This window comes from Aedes albopictus, chromosome 1 (assembly GCF_035046485.1).
Source record: "Aedes albopictus strain Foshan chromosome 1, AalbF5, whole genome shotgun sequence".
Classification (NCBI taxonomy): Eukaryota; Metazoa; Arthropoda; class Insecta; order Diptera; family Culicidae; genus Aedes; species Aedes albopictus.
The window spans coordinates 106,874,676-106,900,142 of NC_085136.1; the positions used below are offsets into that span (position 1 = coordinate 106,874,676).

At 35.2% G+C, this 25,467-nt stretch overlaps 1 protein-coding gene across 1 annotated transcript; it reads left to right on the plus strand.

Annotated features, from left to right (window-relative positions):
- Positions 1-1,710: 1,710 nt before the first annotated feature.
- Positions 1,711-25,237, plus strand: LOC134285108 (leucine-rich repeat neuronal protein 1-like). Its single transcript, XM_062845161.1, has 2 exons — positions 1,711-4,600; positions 4,662-25,237. Exons 1-2 carry the CDS (start codon positions 4,581-4,583, stop codon positions 5,554-5,556), a joined length of 915 nt encoding a protein of 304 aa, XP_062701145.1. The 5' UTR covers positions 1,711-4,580; the 3' UTR covers positions 5,557-25,237.
- Positions 25,238-25,467: the final 230 nt, after the last annotated feature.

Here is a 25,467-nt window from a genome sequence, read left to right on the forward strand (position 1 = left end):
TCAATTTTATTTGTAAATTTTAACTTATTACTATATCTTCACAGTTTAAAAATGGTATTTGTAAAACTTAAAATCATTATTCAACAGTACAAAAAATCATGAGATACCTTGATCCTTCCAATTTTGAGAACATTGCTCCGTTCTTTGAAAAAAAAAATCAAAAAGTGAGGAAATTCATCCAGTTCCACCTTACTCGAAGTAGGTATTCTTGTAACATCCAAATCAAGTGAAAATTAGCTTTCATCTTCCGAATGGAATCCGCCGTTCGGTTCTGGGGATTCTAAGTGAGCAAATCCACAGAAATTTCCCCAGCAAATGAGTTGGCTACAACTGGCAGCAAAAAATTCTTCCTTTTCTATACGAGGAAAGATAACACTAGTTCACAAAATAAAACAAAAGTCGTGAACTTCTACCAACGGCATTTGTTTTGATGACTAATTACGTGCTGATTTCGAAACCGTGTTTATATTTTTAAGCGAAACTTTTTTCAGTTTTACCTGAAAATCAAACCCTACAGTTTTATAAAACATAGAATTTACTAAAATATGAATATGTTGCACCGCCAGTCAGTCAATCTTCAATCTTTTTGGATTAATAGATAGCTGAATAAAATATGTTTCGAACATCTGAACACGATTTTTGCGTCGGATTGATGAAAGTCGAGAAATTAGTTAACTTTTTTTAAAATTTTGGCAAAATAAAAAAAAAAATAATTAAAAAAATCTTTCACAGCGTTCATGCAAAAAATATGTTGTAAGCGAGTAAGAGTAAACATTTCAGCTCAATCTGGGCATTGGTTACGAAGAATTAGATGTATGAAATGAGCAACTTTGCTTAGAAATAGGACACAAATTGATTTTAAATTATCAGCCTTGTATGGAGGGTGGAAAAAATGTCCGCTCTACTATTATTTTTTTCCATCACGTTTACAAACTCAGGACATGATTCTAACTAAAAATGATCAACTGCTTACCAAGATCCTAAGTGTTGTAAACTAGTGTAACATGTGCGAACGGATTTTTTTTCGTCTACCCTTCTCTCAGATGTGGTGGATGCTCTGTTCAAGTTGCCGCTCCATCACGAATGGTGGTTTGTTATCTGCTAGTTGATGTGTGGCAGTTTACTTTTTTTTTTTCAAATGATTCATTCGCAATAAACATATTATCACATAATGCTGCTCGACATAGAAATCAGGAAACGAAAAAAATAAGGCATTTAAGAACCCTAGAAGTGGGTAACTTTGGAAGTGCAGCAGGAGGCAGATCCAGATTGAATGTTTGCATGCTGCACTAGTTTAGTGTTTGCATATTTAACTTGTTTATAGGGAAAAAGTGCGAGTATTCAGCAGCCCAGTTGTTCACAAGAACCGTAATCCGAGCTTACTTTGCATAAAAAAACTTGAACATATGTTGTTAAAATGCTTATTCATGTATTCTTTTATTTTTTTATACAATTAATAATCTGATTTGGAAATAGGGTACTTTTGATCACCCAATTAGTCAGTATTTATTGATGTTACAATACCTGTACAAGTTTAAATCGAGGTCCTCAAATTCATATATGGGGGCTGTCCATAAACCACGTGGTCATGAGGGGGGGGGGGGTTCGACCAATGACCATTTTGTATGGACAAATAAAATTTTTTGTATGAACTAATGACCACGCGGGGGGGGGGGGTGGTTGAAAAGTCCCAAAAAAATGACCACGTGGTTTATGGACAGCCCCATGATGCCAAAAGTCCAAGTGGTCATAAACTTTTGGAGGTAGGGAATCGCGCCACTTGGGCGGTGGCTTCTATTTTGGTCTGTTTTCCGCTATAACTCAGTCAAATTTGGACCAATTGACAAAATTTTTGGAATGCAGTGGGATAGGTATAGTATCTACCCTTGTACAACATTTCAAGTCAAATGGTTCAAAATTGACTGAGTTATAGTGGAAAACAGACGAATATAGAAGCCACCGCCCAAGTGGCGCGATACCCTTTTTGAAAAATATATAAAAATAAAAAGAATATCAAAGCTAGAAATAATGCCTAAAGATATGGCAATTTTCTATCGGAGTTAGAAATATGTTTGGTAAATGGATAATTTAACTAAAAATAAGCATTTATTCACAAGTTTCACCTATAAAGTTGATCGGTTCGAAGTCATGTGTAGCTGGTAGAGGAATTTTGAGTTCCACATTGTTTGTAGATTTCATGCAAAACGTGAATTTTTGAAAATGTAACAAGCTGCGATAAGAAAAAAAGTAAAGAAGGATCGGTTCATTTAAACATTCATGAAACTCGGTTTTCATGATCCTTTGTATCTCTTCGTAGCTATATTTGAGCTGTTTAACCAAAACAGAGTTCGTGATCAGAAACAGATTCAACAAAAATTTTGATTTTAACATTTCATGAGCAAGTTTCTGCTGATCAGTGCTACCCCATTTTACGGTATGTTTGTTTTGTACTTGGGGCTGCTCCTCTGCAATGCCATATGTATGTTTGCAAATTCGGGTTGAGATAAAGTTCCAAAAATTCCCAACACGAACAGTGGGTTCAGTTAAAAACACAAGGGCATATTGAGGGTTAATTCTAGTAAAGTTTTAAAATTAAATTATGTTTTAAAATATTTGTTTTGAATTTTTAAATTATCTTTTACAACACAAAAAAAAAATAAAAAAACATATGATGCCTTTCATCATTTTGAAAACTAAACCATGAGAGTCTGAGCTTTGAAAACTTTTTTGAGTGTACCTCTCGAAAGTTTGTTCTTGTTTATGCGTCGTTTATTTTGCTCCGAAAATGTGACTGACTATGTGCTGTGTTCGTCAATTGTTCAAACAACGCTACATTCACTTTCCGTTGGATTGAAACGATTTCAATTTTGAACTTTGAATTGATCCCATTGTGCGGTCAGAGCTGTTATCGCAATTCTCGCCGATGATTTTTTTTCTCGCCACATATGAATAAACCACATAGAATCAAATCTAGGGTGGACCGCGCTTGGGTGAAAAACTAAAATCTGAAAAGATTTTGAACTCTCAGTTTTTTATTTTAGTAAAATTGTAATCTTTTTACAGAAGAAAGTAGAAAAACTCGATGTAATTCAAGTCAGAGCGATTAAAGAGTTTCAAGCTTATTTTTCTCAATTTGATGTGCTTAAAGAGTATATTTTTGTTTTTTCTATGAACGCCACTTTGACCATAATCGTATCCACACCACAACTAATAATGGCTGTATTTATAGGCGTTGTACAGACGAACAGACGAACCACCTTGAAAGGTGTCCTTGAAATATTTCCATCTTTTCTGATGCACATGTTGCACAAAACGCGCTTTCACGATACAGAAGGCACTAGTGATAAATTTCAAAACGAAAGAAAGGCATGAACTCCAAACCACAGACAAACAGACGTCTCAATCTGCTTACTTCCCATCGTTTCCTTTTTTAACGGATAATTCAAGTATTTTGAATTTCGCAAATCTCTCTCATGGCACTTGCATCGTTGTCACTCCTGTTTGACGTTTGTACACTATCGTCATCTACTCAGTGATTTTGCGAAAAACAACGTGGTTAGCATTGGGCGATTATGTTTTCGTGACGATGATTTTAATTGCATTTTGTTCCAATTGAGGCATCTGTTGTTCTGTGTCCAAACAATCATCGAATGCGTGGTCGATGGAAGTCTCACCAGTGTATAATATAATGTTAAACGATATTTAGAGCGAATATGAAGTTACCAGAGGTACCAGAAACCACAGGTTAGTCTTCAATCGATGCTTATAATTATTATTGAATTTTAAAACTAACTTCAGCTTTCCAAGATTTTTTTTTTCATGCATAAGATTTGCTGCGATTCGGCATGATAACCAAGCAAGGTAATCAAATGATCATGAATTCAACTGACCTCACAATTTGCAGTTGTGCTCCGTGATTGACCAGAACAATCGAAAATGTACAAGAAATCAACAAACGGAGCGTGGGACTTGACTACCGTTTACAATGGACTCCTTCGAGAGTTCTCAGCTTAATCAAGCGTTGTAAGTCACGTTCTGACAAACTGTTAACAAAGTGTTCACTCCGGCATATGTAGCTATGTACATTACCATACTTAAAAAATTGTTGTTCAAATAATCAAGAACGTACGTTGAATGTAAAAACAATAGCATGGAACGAGCTCACCTATAGATATGCATCCATCCAATGCTCCATCGCTGTTCGAATGCAATACTAAGACATGTTGTCCAGCTGCATGACTACCACAACCCGAAGAATGCAGCGAACAAATCGAAAATAGAAAAAGAACCAACGAATTCACGCCCATGCGACTCTGTGTTGGCATGCTTTTTATCTGCTAAGTGGTAGCACACTCGGAAGTCAGCACTGTTTACAAATAAAAAAAAAAATCACATAATATTCACTCCTAACAAAAAGCGGAATCAATCAGAGAACCATTTTGCTGAAATATCGCACCACCCTAATGCTACTCTGAAGTTCTGAATCACCGCAAACGTATAAAAAGCGGTCGGGACAACTTCTCAAACATCAAATATCAGTTCTACCAGTGAAAGTGAAGTCGGTTGAAAATTCGTTCAGGATGCAAGTAATTTTGGCTATGTAAGTATAAGTGTGGAAAATAATATTGTTTTTTACATTGATTCTAAAATACCTCTTGCAGACTAATTGTGATGATTTCACTCAACGGCATAAAACCGTTCTCTGTGCAAAAAGATTCAAACTGGGATAATTCAATTAAAATATATGACTTAAACTGGCCTGCTGATGCAGCCTCGATTAAAAAAATCCCAAAACATAATACAATTTATTTTTTTTTCGATGCAATAGTGGACATACTGCCATATAATTTCACTGAGCCATTTGAGAAGTGCGAGATAATTCGATTCAGTGGTGGATCTGTTAAATCAATCCACATTAATCCTAAGTTAGATGACATTTTTTTATACAACACATCTACTGAAAATGTGATTATTAAACCTGATATGTTCTACAAACTGCGCGCTTTCCGGTGTGAGGATACAAAATTGACACAAATCCCAGAGAACATTAATCGGTTAAAACATTTGAAAATTTTAAATCTTAAATTCAACTTGATAGAAATAGTTCAAATGGACCAATTAAATGGGTTGGACAATTTGGAAGAACTACAGCTTTCTTTTAATAAAATAAAACACATTTACAGTGACGGTCCGGTGAGTCTGCCATCGCTCAAATCAATGTATCTGGACCGAAATCGACTTCAACATTTTGACGTCTGTAATTGGAACATGCCTTCGCTTTCCCACCTTAATCTCCAAGTTAACAATTTGACACATTTCGCAATTTATCAATTTCCTACGCTACAAGCATTAAGAATTTATGAAAACCCAGTGAACTGCGCTTGGACAGATAGTTTAAAGAATACGTCAATACGGCTCTATTCCCGAACATCTTGTGACGAGAAAAGTGTGGGTGCCTTTGAATTGGATTGTCCACCAACTAATCATCAATTGAAGCAGCAGATTTCTAGTGTTTCCGACAGAATGCAAAAATTGAAGACCTGCTGCAAAATCTAACCGCAAAAATTATTGAACAGCAAAATGTCTCTAATGACATCATTGAGGCGATGTATCGAATTGAAATAGAAAGAGCTTCCAATCACAGGAAGAAAATTCCATAACTTTCTAAATAATAATGTATATATTTATTGAATAACATAGACCTAAGTATAAAAAAAATCTTTGTATCGAGCTTAAGTTCATTATTAAATAAACGTCATTCAGAAAAAAATAGCTTTTCACAGTTCTTTTAGTTTGCCTTGTGAAAAATATCACTTCATTTCCCGTTCTTTTCTTGTGCTACATATGATGGAAAATCCGCTGATGAAACAGTCTGCAATGTACTCTTAATCGACACTTTCTGTGGTGTTTTTATCTCTTTCAAAACTCTAGTGGAGACTGTAATCCTCTTGTGAACATCGTTTCCCACGCCGATTGACAAATTTCGTTTCAAATCGTATTCGGAGTTGGCAGCACCCTCTCAAATTTCAATTTTGGGTGGAGCTCTGTCTGGATGCAAATCCATGGAGCATTATCTGATAGAATGCCTCGAAAAATTTCATGAGAAACGTTTGGAGGAGCTCTAGAAGTAATTTCAACTAAAACTTCCTTTAGAAATTTTTGAAGAAATTGTGGACAAAAAATGGTGAGAATTTTAAGAGAAATCCATCTGGGGGATCCCTGAAGGATTTTTTGAAGAAATTCTTGGAAGAACTCATAAACTACGGAAGAATTTCATGAAAAATGCCAAAGTATAGATTCTGGGAAAATTTCTGCTGGAATTCCTGCGAGATTCTTTGGAGAAGTTCTGAAAAAATCTTATTTTAGAACATTTTATGAAAAATTTAAAAATAAATACTTGAAGAACGGCCTGAATGAACCCTTAGCAATTTTTGCAGGAACCTCTGGAGAAACCTTCGCAGGAACTTCTAGAAGGAACTGTTAAGAATTTTCTGATGGTATTTGTGGATAAACACCTAAAAGAGAATTCCTAAATATATCGCATTATTCCTAAAGGAACGTCCAACAATAATTTCTGAAAGAGTTCATGACAAAAGGGGATTACTTAAGGAAATCCCTGAAGAAGTATCTGCTAAAATCTCTTAAAAAATTTCAAAATCTCAGTAAAAAAAAACCCTGCTGAATCGCATTTGACAAAACCTTCGGAAGAATTCCAGGAGAAATTCCTTGACTTTCTTGAACAATTTCTTGAAGAATTTCTGAAGAAATCTTATTTCTGTCAGGATACTGTTTGTGGAGAAATTTATTCACAAATACTAAAGAAATACATGCACGAGCTTCTGTAGCAAACCTTAAGGAAATATCCCAAATAATGAAATTTGTGAGGGTGTTCCTGAAAAAAAGCGGCTTAAAAATATTTCTTATGAGAAAATTCTCGAAGAAACCCAAGACTTCTTCAGAAATAATTCCATGGATTCTTTCGAAAACTTCCGCGGAGAATTTTTCCAAGGTTTCTTTCAGAAATTCCTCCCGCGATTGCTTCAGAATTTCTTCGAGCGGTTGTAGGAAAATATCCCCAGAACTTCCACAGGACATTCCCTCAAGAATATCTATTAAATTCTCCAGGAAGTCTTTTAGGTGGGTTTCGACAGATTCAATCCGGCACACCTCCAGGAATTGCTTAAGAAATTCATGTAGGAATTCGATTATTAAATTTTTCGAAAATGCCTCCATGGTTGCCTCTAGAATTTTTCGCTGGGATTCTTTCAGAAATTCTTTCAAATATTCGTTAAGGAAGTTTTCCTGTGGCTTCTTAATTTTCAAGGGATTCTTTAAAAAATTGGTACAATTGTTTCATCAAGAAGACCATCAGATTTGTTGGGGAATTTCATCGAAAATTCCTTTGAGAAGTCTCGCAGGAATGTGTCCAGAAGTTTTTCCAGGAATTCATTCGGAGAATCCTGCAGGACTACTTCCAGAGAATCTTACATTATTTAATGCAGTCATTCCAGCATGAATTCCCTCAGAGATTCCCTGCAGGAGTTCCATCAGGATTTCTTTAGAAATACATTTCTTTAGAAATTTGTCTAAGAATTTCTGCACGGTTCCTTCAATTAGTTTCTTCAGAAATATTTCCTAGGATTTTTTACAAGAATACATATCTTTAGAACTTTCCCAATTTCTTCTAGGAATCTTTACAAAAGCTTATCTATCTAGTTCTCCAGGCATTCCTACAGGGACTTTTTTAGCAAAACCTCAACAGATTACTCCAGGAATACCTGCTAGAAACCTCCAAGAATTTTCTTTAAAGGTTTCTCTAAGAATTTCCCCAAAATATCGTAAATTTACTTTTCTGGAACTCCATCAAGGAAGTTTATCCAAGTATTCCTCCAGAAAGTCTTCAAAAATTCCTCCTGAGATTCCTTCGAGAACTTACCTGAGATTTCTTTAGCTGTTCCTCTAGAAGTTCATGCAAGAGTACCTCCCAATATTTGTAATTTTTTTTCTGGATTTTTTTTTTCTCAGTGAATCCTTTAAAATGTTACCAGAGTCCTTCAGTATTTTAGGCTTTTTTAAAATTAATTCCAGCAAGTGAATTTTCCAAAAGTTTTTCCGTGGAGTTTTTTTTAAAACACCTGAAAATTTTGGAGGAACTCTAGAAGTAATTCCAAATAAAACTTTCTTTAGAAATTTTTGGAGGAATTGATGACAAAAAAATGGTAGGAATTTTAGAGAAATCCGTCGATAAATTTTTGGGGGATCCGTGGAGGATTTTTTGAAGGATTCCTTGGAAGAACTCAGAAATTACAGAAGAATTTCATGAAAAATGCCAAAGAATAGATTATGGAGAATTTTCTGCTGAAATTTCTACGAGACTCTTCGAAGAAAATCTGAAAGAATCTTGATGTAGTACATTTTTGGAAAAAATAAAAATAAATGCTTGAAGAATGGTCAGAATGAATCCTTAGCAATCTTTGCAGGAACTTCTGGAGAAACCTTCGCAGGAACTTCTGGAAGGCACTGTTGAGAATTTTCTGGTGCTATTTGTGGATAAATATCTAAGAGAATTTCTAAATATGTCGAATAATTCCTAAAGGAACGTCCAACAATAACTTCTAAAAGAGTACATGAAAAAACGGGATTTCTGAAGGAAATCCCTAAAGGAGTATCTGCAAAAATCTCTTAAGAAATTTCAGAATCTCAGACAAAAAACCCTGCTGAATCGCATTTGACAAATCTATTGGAAGAATTCCAGAAGGAATTCCTTGACTTTCTTGAACAATTTCTTGAAGAACTTCTGAAGAAATCCTGAAGAAAAAAAATTCCGTCAGGAAGGATACTGTTTATGGAGAAATTTATTCACAAATGCTTAAGAAATACATGCACGAGAAATACAGCTTCTGTAGCAATCCTTAAAGAAATATCTCAAATAATGAAATTTGTGAGGTAGTTCCTGAAAAAAATAATTTTTATGAGAAACTTCTCGAAGAAAACCCAAGACTTCTTCAGAAATAATTCCATGGAATCTTTCAAAAACTTCCGCGGAGAATTTTTCCAAGGTTTCTTTCAGAAATGCCTCCCGCGATTGCTTCAGAATTTCTTCGAGCGGTTGTTGGAAAATATCCCCAGAACTTCCATAGGACATTCCTTCAGAATATCTTTTTAAATTTCTCCAAGAATTCTTTTAGGTAGATTTCCACAGATTACTTCCGGCATTTTTCCAGGAATTGCTTAAGAAATTCATGTAGGGATTCGATGATAAAATGTTTCGAAAATGTCCCCATGGCTTCCTCTAGAATTATCCGCTGGTATTTTTCCAGAAATTCTTTCAAATATTCGTTAAGGAAGTCTTCCTGTGGTTTCTTCATTTTCAAGGGGCTGAAAGTCTCTTTAACAAAGACAAATCAATCAATCAATCAAATTTTCAAGGGATTTTTTAAAAAAAATTTACAATTGTTTCATCAAGAAGACCACCAAATTTGTTGGGGAATTTCATCGGAAATTCCATTAAAAAGTCTCGCAGGAATGTGTCCAGAAATCCAGGGATTCATTCGGAGAATCCTGCAGGACTACTTCCAGAGAATCTTGCATTATTTCATACAGTCATTCCAGCAGGAATTCCCGCAGAGATTCCTGCTGGAGTTCCATCAGGATTTTATTTAGAAATGCATTTCTTTAGAAAATTTGACTAAGAATTCCTTCACAGATACGTGCGGGAGTTCAAACTGAGATTCCACCAGGATTTCCTTCAGGAATGCACTCCTTTAGAAATTTGTCTGGGAATTTCTGCAGGGTTTCTTAATTAGTTTATTCAGAAATATTTTCTAGGATTTTTCACAAGAATATCTTTAAAACTTTCCTTATTTCTTCTAGGAATCTTTACAGAAGCTTATCTAGCTGGTTCTCCAGGGATTTTTTTTTTCAGATAAACCTTCACAGATTACTCCAGGAATACCTGCTGGAACCTCCAAGAATTTTCTTTAAAGATTGCTCCAGGAATTTTCTCAAAATATCGTATACTAACTTTTCTGGGAACTCCATCAAGGTTGTTTCTCCAATTATTCCTCCGAAAAGTTTCTAGAAATTTCTTCTGAGATTCCTTCGAAAACTTACCGGATATTTCTTCAGATGTTCCTCTAGAAGTTCATGCAAGAGTACCTTCCATAATTGGTAAAGGTTTTTTTTTTCTCAGGAAATCCTTTAAAAATGTTACCAGAGTTCAGTTTTTTTTTGTATTTTAACTTAGATGCTAATTCGACACTCCCAGAGTTCAGTGTTTTAGACCTTTTTTAATGAATTTAATGAACACCTGAAAATTTTGTTTTAGAAACTCCTACCAAACTGCATTTAGAAATTCTTCCAAATGTTTTTCTGCAAATTCCTTGAAATGAGGAAATTCTTCAAATGATTAAGCAGAAATTTTCACGAGTTTTTTTTTTGTAAACAAATTGCTCCTGTGGTTTGGTCAGATTTTTTTTCGTTCGATTCATTCAGAGATTCCTCCTGAAACTGTTTCAGACATTCATTCAGGATTTATTTGCGATTTTCTTCCAGTAATTGCACAACAAGTAATGGAAGAATTCTGGAAAGATAAGCATAATGAACTTCATCAGAATACTCTAGATGGTAGTCCAAAGAAATCCCTTATAAAACTCCTAGTTATACCTCTGGAGATTTCCAGAATAAATTCTTTTTAATTTTTTGGATGGATTCCTGGATAGAAATCGATGAAGCAATTTCTGGAAAAATTGTCAGATTAATTGCATGAGAAACTTTTGGAGGAACTCTATAAGTAATTCCAACTTAAACTTTCTTTCGAATTTATTGAAGAAATTGTAGACAAAAAAAAATGGTAGGAATTTTTGGAGAAATCCGTCAAAAAGTTTCTGGGGGATCCCTGGAGGATATTTTGAAGGAATCCTTGGAAGAACTCAGAAATTACCGAAGAATTTCTTGAAAAATGCCATAGAATAGATTATGGAGAAATTTCTGCTGAAATTTCTGCGAGATTCTTCGGAGAAATTCTGAAGGAATCTGAAACTGGAACATTTTTAAGAAAATTTGAAAAATAAATACTTGGAGAATAGTCTGAATAAAACCTAAGCAATCTTTGCTGGAACCTCTGGAGAAACCCTCGGAGGAAGCTCTTAAAGAATCTCTTGAGAAATTCCGGTGGAATTTTTGAAGAATATATTTGGGAATAATTCCTAAAGGAAAGTCAAACGATAACTTCTGAAAGCGTTCCTGAAAAAAAAACTGGATTTCTAGAGGTAATCCCCAAAGAATTTTCTGCAAGAATCTCTTAAGGAATCTCCGAATATCAGTTTAAAAAAGTCTGATGTATTGCAAACTATAGGATGAATTCCAGGGGAAATTCCTGAAATTTCTTGAAACACTTCTTGAAGAATTCTTGGAAAAATCCTAAGTAAAAAATCCTGGTGGAAATTCCGTTTATGTTTCTGGAGAAATTTGTTCACATATACGCATATGCACGAATGTCCGTAGCAATCCTTAAAGGTGTTTCCCAAAGTATCCATGAAGATGAAATTTCTGAAGGAATTACCGAAAAAAAAAACATGGACTCGTTTCAAAATAATTTTTGTGCGAAATTTCTCGAAGAACCCTTAAAGAAGATCCAAGGAAAATTTTTGGAGGAATTCCTGAAAACGTCTCAAATACACGGGCAGGAATTTGTTCCAAATTGATCTTTTGGATCTTGTGGTGTGTGGTGGTGTATACACGGGCAGGAATTTGTTCCAAAGAGATTGCTGGAGCAAGCTTTGATGGATTATCTTGCTGACACCATTCAAGGAATACCCACAAAACTATTTAATCCACAAAGTTCCAGGAAAAAAAAATAACTTTTGGATTTGATTTGACCAGGGGTATTTCTGGCTGCGTCTCTGGAAGTAATCGTGGAGAAGGTTCTGAAGCAGACAATACCTTTTGAAGAATTCATGGAGAAAACTTTGGAAGAACTACTGCGAGTCTCATTAAAGGAATTTCTGCCATGAAGTGCTTTCTACATTATTAACAGAATAAAATCCTGGAAAAAAAAAATCATGGAGGTAGTCCCGCGGCATAGTTCATTGTACAATTTCCTCAATATATGATTGTTCTAGTAATGTCCTTCCAACCGGCACCGGTTCGAGATTATCCAGATGATTGGCCCATAGTTTTGCTGGCTTTCTTAATCTACTTTTACAAGGAATTCCTAAATTGATCCTTTTTAAAATCCATTCGGAACTGGTTTGCTTCAGAGGTCAGAATGGCCCAGCTAAGCAGTTTTGGCCGGACTACAATTTAGGCATTAAATGTATTTCGTTTAAGGCCAAAAGAGTTGAAATGTGTAAAGAAATGCTTCAAATTTATGGGTCTTTTGTACCCTTAATGCAACGTATAACTTTTTTCATAATGCATTGGGAAGGTTGAATATGGATGTACTGAAAGGCTATATGTTCACTCAAAACACGAATTTTCGATAGAAGGCTCGGAGCGTCAAGTCACATATAACAATCAACTCTGTTCGACAAAATAGAGATGATGTCTGTATGTGTGTATGTTTTTTTTCCTCCCAACCTCCCCAGCAGAGAAAACCGATTGGAAAAACTCTGCTACACCTAGATGCCTCGATCCCCCTGCTACCACTGATGCGACTGCTTCAGGGGGGGGCAATGCGCTCATGCGCTTTTCTGTTATAGTGCTCATGCACTTTTTGTCGCTTCTAAACTGTGCTCCTCGTCTGCGCACTTACTCTTCAAGCGATCCCAGCTTGCTGATCGCTCCTCGATGTATGTGTGTATGTATGCATGTATATGTGTGTGTATGTATGTCTGTGTACAAAAAGGTCACTCACTTTTAAGGCACTTTCCTTTTATTATTCGGATTATAGCTCGAATCGAACCAGAACTTTACCCCATTGTTTGTGGTCCGGATTGGTCAAGGCGTTCCGGAGTTATGGCCATTTGAGTGATCCGAACCAATACCGGTAGAACTGGCCGTATAGAAAACTGAACCAAACCCCATCATGCGACATATCAAACTGCGGTGATTTTTGTAACCTTAAGCATGGTTGAACGATTCCACGATCGCAGCCCAAAATTCAAAATGGCAGCCTAATATTCAAGATGGCGGCTCCAAATTTAGGATGCTGGCTGTTTAATGGTGTTTTAGGCTCCAAAACCATGCAATATGGATTATATTTGATAAGAGGAAGTTGTCTGGAGTCCAAAAATGGCGGCCAGAACATCAAAGATGGCGGTCCTAAATTCAAGATGGCATCAGCATTAGCATTAGCATTAAGCGAGTCGCACAAATTCGTAGGTGCTACAGTCCTAGACCGCTGTTATGAGGGTTGCCTCCTTCCCATCCCTAGCAAAGCACAAAGATTTGGGACTAATCTCTGACTCTTAGACAAGATTGATGCAATCCTCCAATGGTCGAGAACTGTCCTGGCCACGTCCTTGCAACTGCTGAGGAAAGGGAAAGGATGGTTAGTTGGACACCTAAGAAAGATGTAGACAACTCTACGATCTCTTCTTAGGCCTAGGTGTCACGGGAATTTGGGTGTTGTTAGTTTAAGGGTAGAGTCAAAAGGGTACGATTGGTAAACATTTAGGCACACCATTGTTAAACTGCTTCAAATCAGCTATCTGCCCAATTCATCCTGGTTTCCTCGTCAAATTGATGGCATTTGGTTAAATTACTAGATGCTTCGGTTGAAAATCTGAAATATAAAGTAATATTAACATCGTACGTCGAGTAAGCTACATATTAGTGATCCGCTCGACACAGTTACATATTTTTACAATATTGTGTATTGTATGATAAATTTACCTGAATCCTTCTGAAATAAAATGGTCCTTAGCAGCTACATTGAAACACATATACTACACAAACACAAACAAGTACATCAAGCTTTGCTCCTGGAATATTTAGAAATAATATAAATATCAAGATCAAAATTTGATTTGGTAGGCGGTAGGGGAACGTTACATGAAGGCGGTCTAAAATTCAAGATGGCGGCTCAAAATTCAAGATGGCATCTGTTTAATGGAGTTTTAGTCCTTAAAACCATGCAATTTGGGTATTTTTGGTATGTGGTTGATGTCCGGAATCCAAAAATGGCGAACAGAATATTCAAGATGGCAGTTTGAAATCCAAAATGGCTGCACCAAATTCAAGATGGCTGCTGTTTAATGGTGTTTAAGGCTCCAAAACCATGTCATATGCGCATATTTGGTATAGGGAAGAGGTCCGGAGTCCAAAAATAACGACCAGGATATCCAAGATGGCGGTCTAAATCCCAAAATTGCTGTTCCAAATTCAAGTTGGCGGCTGTTTAATGGAGTCTTAGGCCATAAAACAATGCAATGAGGGTATATTTGGTATGACGAATATTGATATCCGTAGTCCAGAAATAACGGCCAGAATATGCAAGACGGCGGTAACTATCCAATATGATGGCTCAAAATTCAAGATGGAGGCTGTGTAATTCAATAATTCAAGATGGCGGCACAAACATCAAGATGGCGGTTGTTTAATTACGTTTAAGGACCTAAAATCATGTAATATGGGAGTATATTTGGTATGGAGGAGATGTCCGGAGTCCAAAAATGGTGACCAAAATATCCAAGATTGCGGTATAGAAATCAAGATGGCGGCCCAAATTTCAAGATGGCGGTTGTTTAATGGAGTCTTAGGTTATAAAACAATGCAATATGGATATATTTGGCATGACGAAGATGTCCAGAGTGCAGAAATAACGACTAGAATATCCAAAATGGTGGTCTAAATCCAAGATAATGGCTCCTAGTTCAAGATGGCGGCTGTTTAATGGTGTTTTAGGCTTCAAATCCATGCAATGCGGGTAGGGGAAAGAGGGGCATAACGCCCAGGCTAAACACATGTGGTCATAGACCTCAAATGATACATATTTTAAGGTCGAATACTGCCTTGGAGGGCAGTTAACTCCCTTACCTAAGACACTTCAAGTTTTGGCCCGCGTGCCCACAAAATTTCCCATTCTTCCGGTTTTTTTTTCAAGGTCTTCATTTTAAAAACTACCTCGAGCTTTCTCCAAAAGTTCTAATCTATTTTTTAAAGAAAATGATTCACTATTACATTAAGAATCTGAAATTAAAAAAAAATTAATTAAAAACTATTTCAAAATTTTCTCGAAAGCTATCTAAAGATGTTTCTGTAGAAATACTACAAGAGACTATCAAGGAATTTCACAAGATTTCTACACATTCCCATAGTTAATCATTCGCGACATTTCTTTTCCAGAAATTGCTGAGCGATTCCAAGCAACAGCATCAAAATTATGGACATTTTTTAATTCATGATTTTCTATTAAACTGAAACTTTGCACAGTTTTTCAGTTCCATCTAAATCGCCATTTTTCGATATCAAATTTTTATTTTGAATCACGACTAACTTTTCAAAAGGGTGTATGTGAAAATGGTTCAAAAATATTCAAAAATCTGCGCAGCCAAAATGATTCGTTCGATTGCTATGAATTTTTCAGCGAAGTTAGATAACTAAATGGTGATTCCTAAGAAAATATACACTGTGAAAAAACATCGTTTTTAACATTAAAAAATATCATTTTTGTCACAAAAACTCAAATATCTCAAAACCCTATCTTTTTACCAACGTAATTTTTTTAGGAAAGACGGTCCATTGTATAAGCAATCTACCATAAAAAATTGGTGATGGTAAACTAATAAACAAAAAAGTTATAACATATCAAACATTTCACAATTTTCACATTTGGTAAATATTTTTTTCTGTGTAAATTATTTGGTCAGAAATCGCAGTTTGATGCTGATTTTATTGTTCAGCAAAGTTAGATAACTAAATGATGATTTCTAAGTAAATATACACTGTGAAAAAAAATCTTTTTTTAACATTAAAAAATATCATTTTTGTCACAAAAACTCAAATATCTCAAAACTTTATCTTTTTACCAACGTAATTTTTTAGGGAAAACGGTCCATTGTATTAGCAATCTACTATAAAAATTTGGTGATGATAAACTAATAAACAAAAAAGTTATGACAATTCAAACATTTCACAATTTTCACATTTAGTAATAATTTTTTTTTCTGTGTAAATTATTTCGGCCGGAAATCGCAGTTTGATGCTGATTTTATTGTTAATGGCCTTGCGTGAGTAAAACAAGCTGTTTTTATTATGTATTATGTATATTATATGTACAGTAATGTTCCGATTTTATCACGCCCTCCGCGCATTAGCCGTTTATTCATTAATTTGCTGTTACATTTGAGGACAAGTGTTTTCCCTCTTCTTCAAGATGAATGTTGAAAGCGTGTTTTGCAACCTTTAAAAATATTGAAATGGGTATAGATGTTGAAGTATATTTCAAAGCATTTTTGAAAAGGGGCATGATTAAATTGTTTAAACAGATGTCGCTGATGGTATGGTGGCATTGAAGGAAATGAAATGGCAGACGAGCTTGCTAAAAGTGGTTCCAATTTACAGTTTGCTGGCCCAGAACCATTCTGTGGTATATCAAACTGTACAATTAAAATGGACCTGACACGCTGGGCTGAGCAGAGGGTGATATCCAATTGGATGGATGTCAAAAATTGCAATCAGTCAAAACGATTTATAACACCAAATGCTTATAAAACCAAAAAGCTCTTAGAGCTCAACAAGAGAGCTCTATGTACATACACTGGCCCGAGCAGGTATCACTTGAAAAATATTGGCCATATTCAGAGTGATATCTGTCGTTTCTGTAATACGGAACGTGAAACCTCGGAACATCTGCTTTGCAGTTGTGGTGCTTTATACACGCGCAGGCAAAGATTTCTAAATAGTGGTTGCTTGCAACCCAGTGAGATCTGGTCTGCAAAACCTGGAAAGGTCTTGAAGTTTATCAATTCCATTGCACCTGACTGGGAGACGACGCGTCGTGGCAGTAGCTGATTACTTGACACATGGTAATTAGCTGGCTAGATGCGATTATCAAAACGGGACATGCCACAAAAGTTCAGCCTATTGGACGCGGTGGCTTAATTTCCTTAACAGGGGAGGAAAAAAAATGGTGGCATGACTCTCTGCACTTAGCACTTCTGGCAGTTTCTCAGTTGTTGTCGTTTTCGAACTTCCTGCGCCCTGCTTTACCGATGATGGCTCGTTTGTCAAAGTCTAGACGGCAGGACGTGCAAATGCGTAAATTTGTATTCAATTTGGGCATAACCAGTCTCTTTCAGTTTATCTATGGTGCTTTCGGTGAGATTTCGTAACTCTTTTGAACATTTTTTTTTTCATCAAACGGTCTCAAATCAAATATCCATAGCGGTAGTATTTTTTTGCATTTTCGTGAGCATTGTCATGGTATGTATACAGACAAACAAACGTAACACTGACGAAATTTTCATTGACCACGCCTTTAACGATCATTTTGAATCTTGGTTGTGGCTTTCATAACCAGAAGAGTGCCCATCGTTTTTCTTTGCGTTTGACGTTTCACACTAGCGCCTTCTGATGAAGATATTGCACAACGCAGTGTTTCGTGAAACATTTCCACCAGGTGGTGGTAGTGTAAAATGGGCGATGGATTTTCACGAAAATTGTTCTAGGCATTTCGTCTGTTTGTCTGTTGTATGTACCTCTCATGCATTTGTTGTTGTTGAAGTTACTCGCATTCTTCCGATCATAAAGTCTGTTCTCTAAGAGGTATTTTTTTTTGCAGATCAACTAGACGTATACGCGTATATATAAAACTTTTATTATGCAGCTTTCGTCTTAAAAATAAGTTTAATTCCATTTTTCTTATGATCAACAGCTTTTCAACACTATCAAGGGATTTTTCCACCAGTCACGCACAATAAAAAGTATGACACTCTCAATATTTTTGATCACAACACTGGATCGCGTCTAAGTTTCAAATAGATACTATAGTAATTATGAATAATCAAACAAAAATATCATGAAAACAACTTGTTTAATTCAGACGGTAGCCTTTACAATAAAATCAGCATCAAAATATAATTCTCGAAATAATTTAAACAGAAAAAAAATTTTTTTTGTTACTAAATGTAAAAATTGTAAAATGTTTGAAATGTCATAACTTTTTTGTTTATCAGTTTACCATCACCAAAATTTTATGGTAGATAGCTGATATAAAGGGCCATTTTCCCTAAAAAATTGACGTTGGTAAAAAGATAGGGTTTTGAGATATTTGAGTTTTTGTGACAAAGATCATATTTTTTTAAGGTAAAAAAAGATATTTTTTGCAGTGTATATTTTCTAAGGAATCATCATTTAGTTATCTAACTTTGCTGAAAAATTCATAACAATCGAACAATCCGTTTTTGCTGTACAGCTTTTAGAATATTTTTGAACTATTTTCGCATGCACCCTTTTGAAAAGTTAGTCGTGAGTGAATATGAAGGTTTGATATCGAAAAATGGCGATTTAGATGAAATTGAAAAACTGTGCAAAGTTTCAGATATTTTTGAAATGGTCGCTCAGGATCGACTGACATGACTCCATGGAATTCCTCTGCTGCAGGATTTTTCTAAGAGAGTCTTAGAAGATCTTCCAAAGATTCCTTCAGAAATGTTTCTACAGATTCTTTCAGAGATTCTTATAAGGATTCTTACGAAAAGGCCGGAAGATATTCTTGCAAAGAGCCCGGCAGAAATTCACACAGAAATTTCATCATAAATTTCGCCTGGTATTCCTCTAAGTATTTTCTTAGAAGCTCCTCCAGGATTCCCTCCAAGCGTACCTCTAGCAATTTCTCAATGGATTCCTCCATGAATTCGTTAAAAAAATGTTTAGGATTTGTATTAGATGATTTCTCTAAGATTTTGTTTCCAAAATACCTCAGGGATTACTTCAAAAGTTGATCCAGCGGAGCAGTTCCTTCGGGAATTGCTAAAGCGGTTCTTTCAAAGATTCCTCCAGCAGTTTATCCATGAGAGGAATGCACCAGTGAAGGGGCACTGAAATCACGTCACGAAACCTCGACTCACTGCCAAAGCAATGACCTTTTCATGTAATTTGCTATAAAATATGGAATTTAATCAGCCAAGATAGTTAAAGGCATCAACCAAAAATATCTACAGCTTTTGTATTACAATTCTCGATGAGGAAGTCAACAAAAACTATTTATTGATACAGGCTGAAAACCCCTGCATTAAAAGTCATCATAAAACACACTGCAAGTTATAAACTGATTAAATAGTTAAAAATAAATAATAATAATGTACATAAAATCGAGATGAAATGTGCATAGAACCGAGGGTCTATTTAGTTGAGGGTCGGTGGCGCTATCTGTTCATCTCATAGCGGCCGTTTTAGATATTTTAGTGATCCATTCCAAAACAATGTAATAATCTTTTAGAGTAGCAAGTATCAAAAAGTATGGCTTTCCGATTTCAAAACGTCGTATCCCAAAAACTAAAAAAAAAAACATACATATCTGATTCGTTTTTTTTTGAGATTTACGTTACCTTTTCTGAATTTTCAGGTAAAAATATAAAAACAGGTTATCCCTTTGATCCCGAGAACATTAAAACAGGAAAAAATGTGTTTTTACATATTTGTTGCACCCTAACACAATTTGATCCACTCAATGAATTTTTCCGAGAAGCTCAAAATTAGTATTTTTGAAACAAAAAAAAAAGAAAACGACGTCGGCCTGCTGATTGAAAAGTTATGATATGCATTGGTAAACATGTTGTCTGGAAAAACTTTGGCAATAAATTCAGTGGAAATATCTTCATTCTTCCTCTAGCTGTGTATGGAAACCGATTTTGGAATTATTCTAATTAAAAAAAAATAAAAAAAATACATAAAAATGTAGTAATGCATCAATTTTTTTTATTTATTGGACAGATAATGCCACCGAAAATCAGTTGAATAGAATCTTAAAAATAACAGTGACATTGAACCAATATGATTCTGCCTAAGAATATTGTGTTAGAGTAAAAATTGCATTGATGTTTTAATTTTTTTTTTATTTTGAAGAAAATCCTGCAAAATTCCTGAGCCCTGAACAATTTCCATTTTTTGAAGATTATTTTGGTTGCTGAACATGAGATCAGAAGGAATTCATGCATTTCTGACCGATTTTTTTATTCGGCAGTGTTCCAAAATTATTTGAACAATTTCTGAAGTCTTATTTAATGTATTGTTTGATAAATCCTTGAATGAATTTTAAATTGTCGTTTGAACGCCATTTCGGCAGAATGTTCCCTGGAAATAGCAGCAGAAATTCCAGAGATTCTAAAAACATTTGTTCTAAGGCCACTTCTGGAAAAAATATTGTCGAATTTGAAAAGACAAATCATTTGCGAAAGTTTCTAGATATTGCATCCATAAAAATCTTTGACGAAGTTTTAGGATATATCCCTGAAAAGAAAATTGTAGTGAATAGTGTTATTACTTTATATATTTTATAGTTTTTATTTGTTTTGATAGCTTTCTGACATATACTACCGTGACTTTACAACGTTTTGACGCTTTTTCGGTCAGATTTTCCACTATACCTTGTAAATTCGACCGTAAACCCTCAAACATTTTTACATATTTGGATTCCTTGTAAAATGTCCAATAAATTTAATCTGTTGAACAGTATTTTTCATTGGAAAAGCATGTTAAAAATAGGAATGAGTAGCGTGACGTTTCAACGTTGTAATGTCACGCTACTAATTCCCTTTTTTAACATACTTTTCCAATGACAACTAACTATTCAACAGATTAAATTTATTGGAAATTTTACAAAGAATCCGAATATGTTAAAATATTTGAGGGTTTTCGGTCGAATTTACGAGTTATAAGGAAAGATCTGACCAAAAAGACGTCAAAGCGTTATAAAGTCACGGTAGATGTGTCTACTATATCATTTGGCGGATTGTCAATTATAAAGATTCAACCGACAACATGTCGGAAGCAGTTTCAAGAAATATTGCATCAATTTTGGATGAGTATCTTGCTGCATATCTGATATTTTTGGTGGAAATCTATTTGTCATTGTTCAAAATTAGATCGTTTTAGAAGAACTATAAAAAACAAAATCTGAAATAAAAAATATGTCAGAGTATATAGAGAACATAATAAAAAAAGAAAAATAAATTTATAATCTTTCGAAACAATCACTACAGCATCTTTTAAAAAAATACAGACCTAAAAATTTAAAATTTTTCACGGTGATTTCGAAAAGTTGCAACATTTCCAAGTTGTACCTGATAAAATATTGAAACAAAAAATTTTCCCTCTTCACATTCTTAAAGACCATGCATTTCATCATAAATGCGTACCTGAACTTCGATTTTGTTCATGTGGCAATTTCTCTGAAAGTTCCGTGGTAATATCTTCACAAATTTCTTTGGAAATTTCAAGGGTAGTTGGGATTTTTTCCAATCACTGCCATTCGTCATTTTTTTATGAATCTTTTGACAATTCCTTTGAAAATTCCCCCAGCCACAATGTTTTTTTTTTTTTTGAGAATTCGATAACCAATTTCTTGGATTTTTTTTCCTGGCTATTCATTTGCACATTTTATCGATTATTACTTTGGAAACTTCTTTGGCAATTTCTTCGGAAATTCCTAAAAAAAATCCAAAGAAAATCTTGGCGATGTTTGTTTGTCATATTCCTCGATAATTATTTCAGAAATTGCTGTACGTATAGTTATGAAAAAAAAATCATGGAAGTTTCTACGGTAGCTCCTTTCAAATGCTTTTTAACTCGTTTTCTGGGAATTGGTATGATCAAATCCTTTGGAGTACTTGCGCAAATCTTTTAGGAATCCCATTTTCCCTCAAATGCATTTGAGAACATCTAAGGCATTTACTTTGGATTTGTGTTTTAAGTTTTTTCTGCAATTTTTTTTAATAGCATTTTTTGTTCCTGCAATATTTTTGCAAATTCATTTTGCAATTTCAAATAAAAATTTTCTGAAACTATAAATTCATTGATTGAGAAATGTCCAAAGGAATGGCCTAAAGAATTCACAAGGAAAGCACCGAAACAATCTCCAAGGAATATGCCGAATGAATTGTGGAAGAAAGTCGCAAAACAATTGCCTGTGAAATTTCCAAATGAATGACTCAAGGAAAAAAAAATGCAGAAGGAAATTTCAACGAAATTTCCGAAGAAATTCCCATACAAAATGCTTCCTAAAGGATTTGTTGATGGATGAATATTAACCTTCGTCGTGCATTAGGGTTATTATGGCCCAAAACGCGATTTCAAGCATTAATATCTCTTTTGTTAATTAACTTATCGTCATGAAACTTTTTGCAGAAACGAGAATTTAGAAAAAAAAATCTTAAGGTGAATCCATAATGGCACCACATAAAAAGTAACGAATAATGCATTGGGGTCATTATGACCCAGAAATTCAAACTCTTATAGAATGAAGATTTTTTTACAAATTCAAATGACCAATGTCTTATTTGATAGATAATTTCGTCAAGAATGTGTTGATATGTTGAAACAGTGGCCATAGGGAATCTGCTACACCATGCCGGGCACCATGTCGGGCATGTAGGATAGTATTACATTTTGCCAGTAGATGTGGAATATCTCGCGTTCTGGACCACTTAGAACGATACTGTCTTCGGCAAAGTTGCTCAGAAGACTAAAAGCTTTCACATAGGAAGCAATTTAGTTCGAGAATCGCTCACTGCGTGGCGCTAGTGTTCTTGTTAGGCGTGACCGACGTTGGAGAGCTGCAGCTGCAAATCGAGTATTATGGTGGCAAATTGTTGATTCATGTGTGGTGTGTGATGCACGTGCAGAGTATCATGCATCAATCTGCTAACGCACAGTGCGCAATACCTTCTAAGTAACGCCTAACACCCAACTGTCAGTGCGAGGCCAACCAGCGAAAGTGGAGGTAGGTCGGCCACACTCTACGTAGGGGCGGAAACGAAATCTTCAAGCAGGCGTTAGATTGGAACCCAGCAGGACATCCCAGCAGAGGCAGACCCAGAGGCACATGGCGGCGCAGCCTCGACAAAGGAAAACATTTGCACTACTTTCTAGCACTTTCGATGCTTCAGAAATTCCCGTGGCCCGTGACGTCATATTGGGAACTACTATATACAGGGGTAGCCAAAATTTTTAGGATTGGCAACTTTTTTTCCTCTCCCAAAAAAGTTCAACATGCTATAACTTTCCATAGAGTGCATCAAAAAATCCCTGGATATTCCAGCAAGTTGATCCAAAGGCGTAAAATCCGAAAAACATTGTCATTTGGTCGTCACACTTGAGGTGGCCCGTGACCATATATTGGAAACCACTGATTTTTACAACATATCTATTTAAGAGACACTGATCCTTGAGATGCTCAATCCGAAAAACTTTTGCACCTCTTTTAAGCACCTTCAGTTCTTGACAAATTCTTCTGGCCCGTGACCCCAGATTGGGAACCACAGATCTTTGCAATACAACTACATTGTGATAATAGTACTCCTTGAAGTGCAGAATCCGGAAAACCTTTTTATTTCATCCTCACATCTTCGGTTCTTGACAACTTCACTTTGCCCATGACAGTAGGTTGGGAACCACTGAACTTGGCAAAACTGCTAAACTATTGATTGTCACTCAATAACTTATAATCTTTTCACTGGTTAGAAACTTCGTTATTTTCATCTTCACAAGCTAATTCGGAAACTGACAAAAAAACGCTCCCCGAATACACGCACTAATTCCCAAATGAGCGCTCCCACCCAGCTTACGCTCCCCTCGTTTCGAGCGTAAATTGGGGATTTAGTGTAACACAAAGAATCACAAAGAATCTCATACAGGAGCAAAGTTTCATTTGAATAGAAAAAGGTCGCGTCTACGCGATTCGTGCGTTGAGCTGGAAATACTCTATCTAGTTTACCGTAGAAGATTGCACATCATTAGAAGAGACTTTCTTACTGGAAGTGCATATGAATTGTACATGTTATTTGAAAAAAAACAACAAATAAAGAGTGGGGTTTTCATGGTTTTGAGCGAAAAGGAACACGTTGTATTGGAATCATCACTTCCAAGGGTTTCCTCAGCTCTTTATAATAATAATAATAATAAACATTTTAAACGCCTTATCAGAAGTATTCAGCTGACCATCGACACCCCGTTTCAAAGTAGTTTTGTTTTTTTTTGCCGGCTTCTGTACATTGCTACTGCATCGTCATATGTTTTCAAACTCTACTCGAGATAAGATTATTAACCAGGATTTTTCCATACAAACAGTGGGTTCAGTTAAAAAAAAAAAGCTTACATTGACTTGATACTAGTGAAGCATTGAAATTAAATTTCGATTTAGAATGAAAGTTTTTATTTTTATTTTTTTGCAATTTTCTCTTACTATTTACAAATATAGTTTTTTATGAAAGGAGTGACAAAAAGATGATTTTTTCAGCTCGAGTTGTACATTTCTTCATCGTGGCTTCTCGAGCTGGATAAATATGAAGAGTGCTAAAAAACAAGACACATAAATAAATTATGCAATGATTGTTCATTATACAACTCATTTGGATTGCAAAATGTTCATAATGCAACTCAAAAGGAATTTCAAATTGAATATAATGCAACTATTTATCATTATAATTGCATTTAAGCTGCATTATGATCCAGTGAACTGAAATAAGTCATTAAAAATTAAATTATGATACTGAATTACTAGATTTTTTTTTCTTAAATCATATAAATTATTGAAAAATCATTGAGAAGAAAATAATCATAGTATAATATTATTCCAACATACCAGGCGGAAGTTCAGCTTTGAAGGTTTTTTAAAATCAATTTATGCCACAGAGGTTTTTTTCATGACCTAAATTACTAAAAAAATAAAATTGGCCAAGTGCAGTGTTCATCAATTATTCAAACAATGTAACATTACATTTGCTTAGGTTTGACATTTTTTTTTCGAATTGATCCCATAGTGGGGTCACAACTGTTATCGCATTGAATCGCACAGATGAATTTGCATTAGCCGCATTAGCATTAGCCTCAAAGAAACGTGCTTAGGGTGGAACACTCTTGCAAAGGAAAGTGAAATCTAAAAAATGAGTTTGAACTTTATTTTTATTTTTAATTAAATGAACTATTCTTGCAGATGCAGCTGGATGATGAACACACTCAACGCGATGCAAGACGGGGTGTTTGAAGCGTGACAAGTTTGTTTTCCCATAGTAGTAGATTCTATACCAAAGACTGTATTTATAGCTATGGAACAGATAAACATACAAAACATCTAGCACGATTTCCTTTCACCATTTTCAACATTTTTGGAAAACTATGTGGCACAAAACACGATTTCACAAGACATCGCTAAAAGAAGGCACTAGTGATAAACGTCAAATGGAAAGAAAGACGATTGAAATGTGGAAGTATATAGATTAAAATACTGATTTCCGAAAAATCTTCGACAGCGCGGTTGATGTAAGTCTTACCTGTGCTTATTTATAAACTTACCTTACCGGTCAG

Bases quoted from the DNA above. Each gene is read 5' to 3' on its own strand.
- LOC134285108 (XM_062845161.1), top strand. From the start codon at position 4,581: ATGCAAGTAATTTTGGCTAT. The intron at 4,601-4,661 runs GTAAGTATAAGT...TACCTCTTGCAG, and splicing joins ATGCAAGTAATTTTGGCTAT to ACTAATTGTGATGATTTCAC.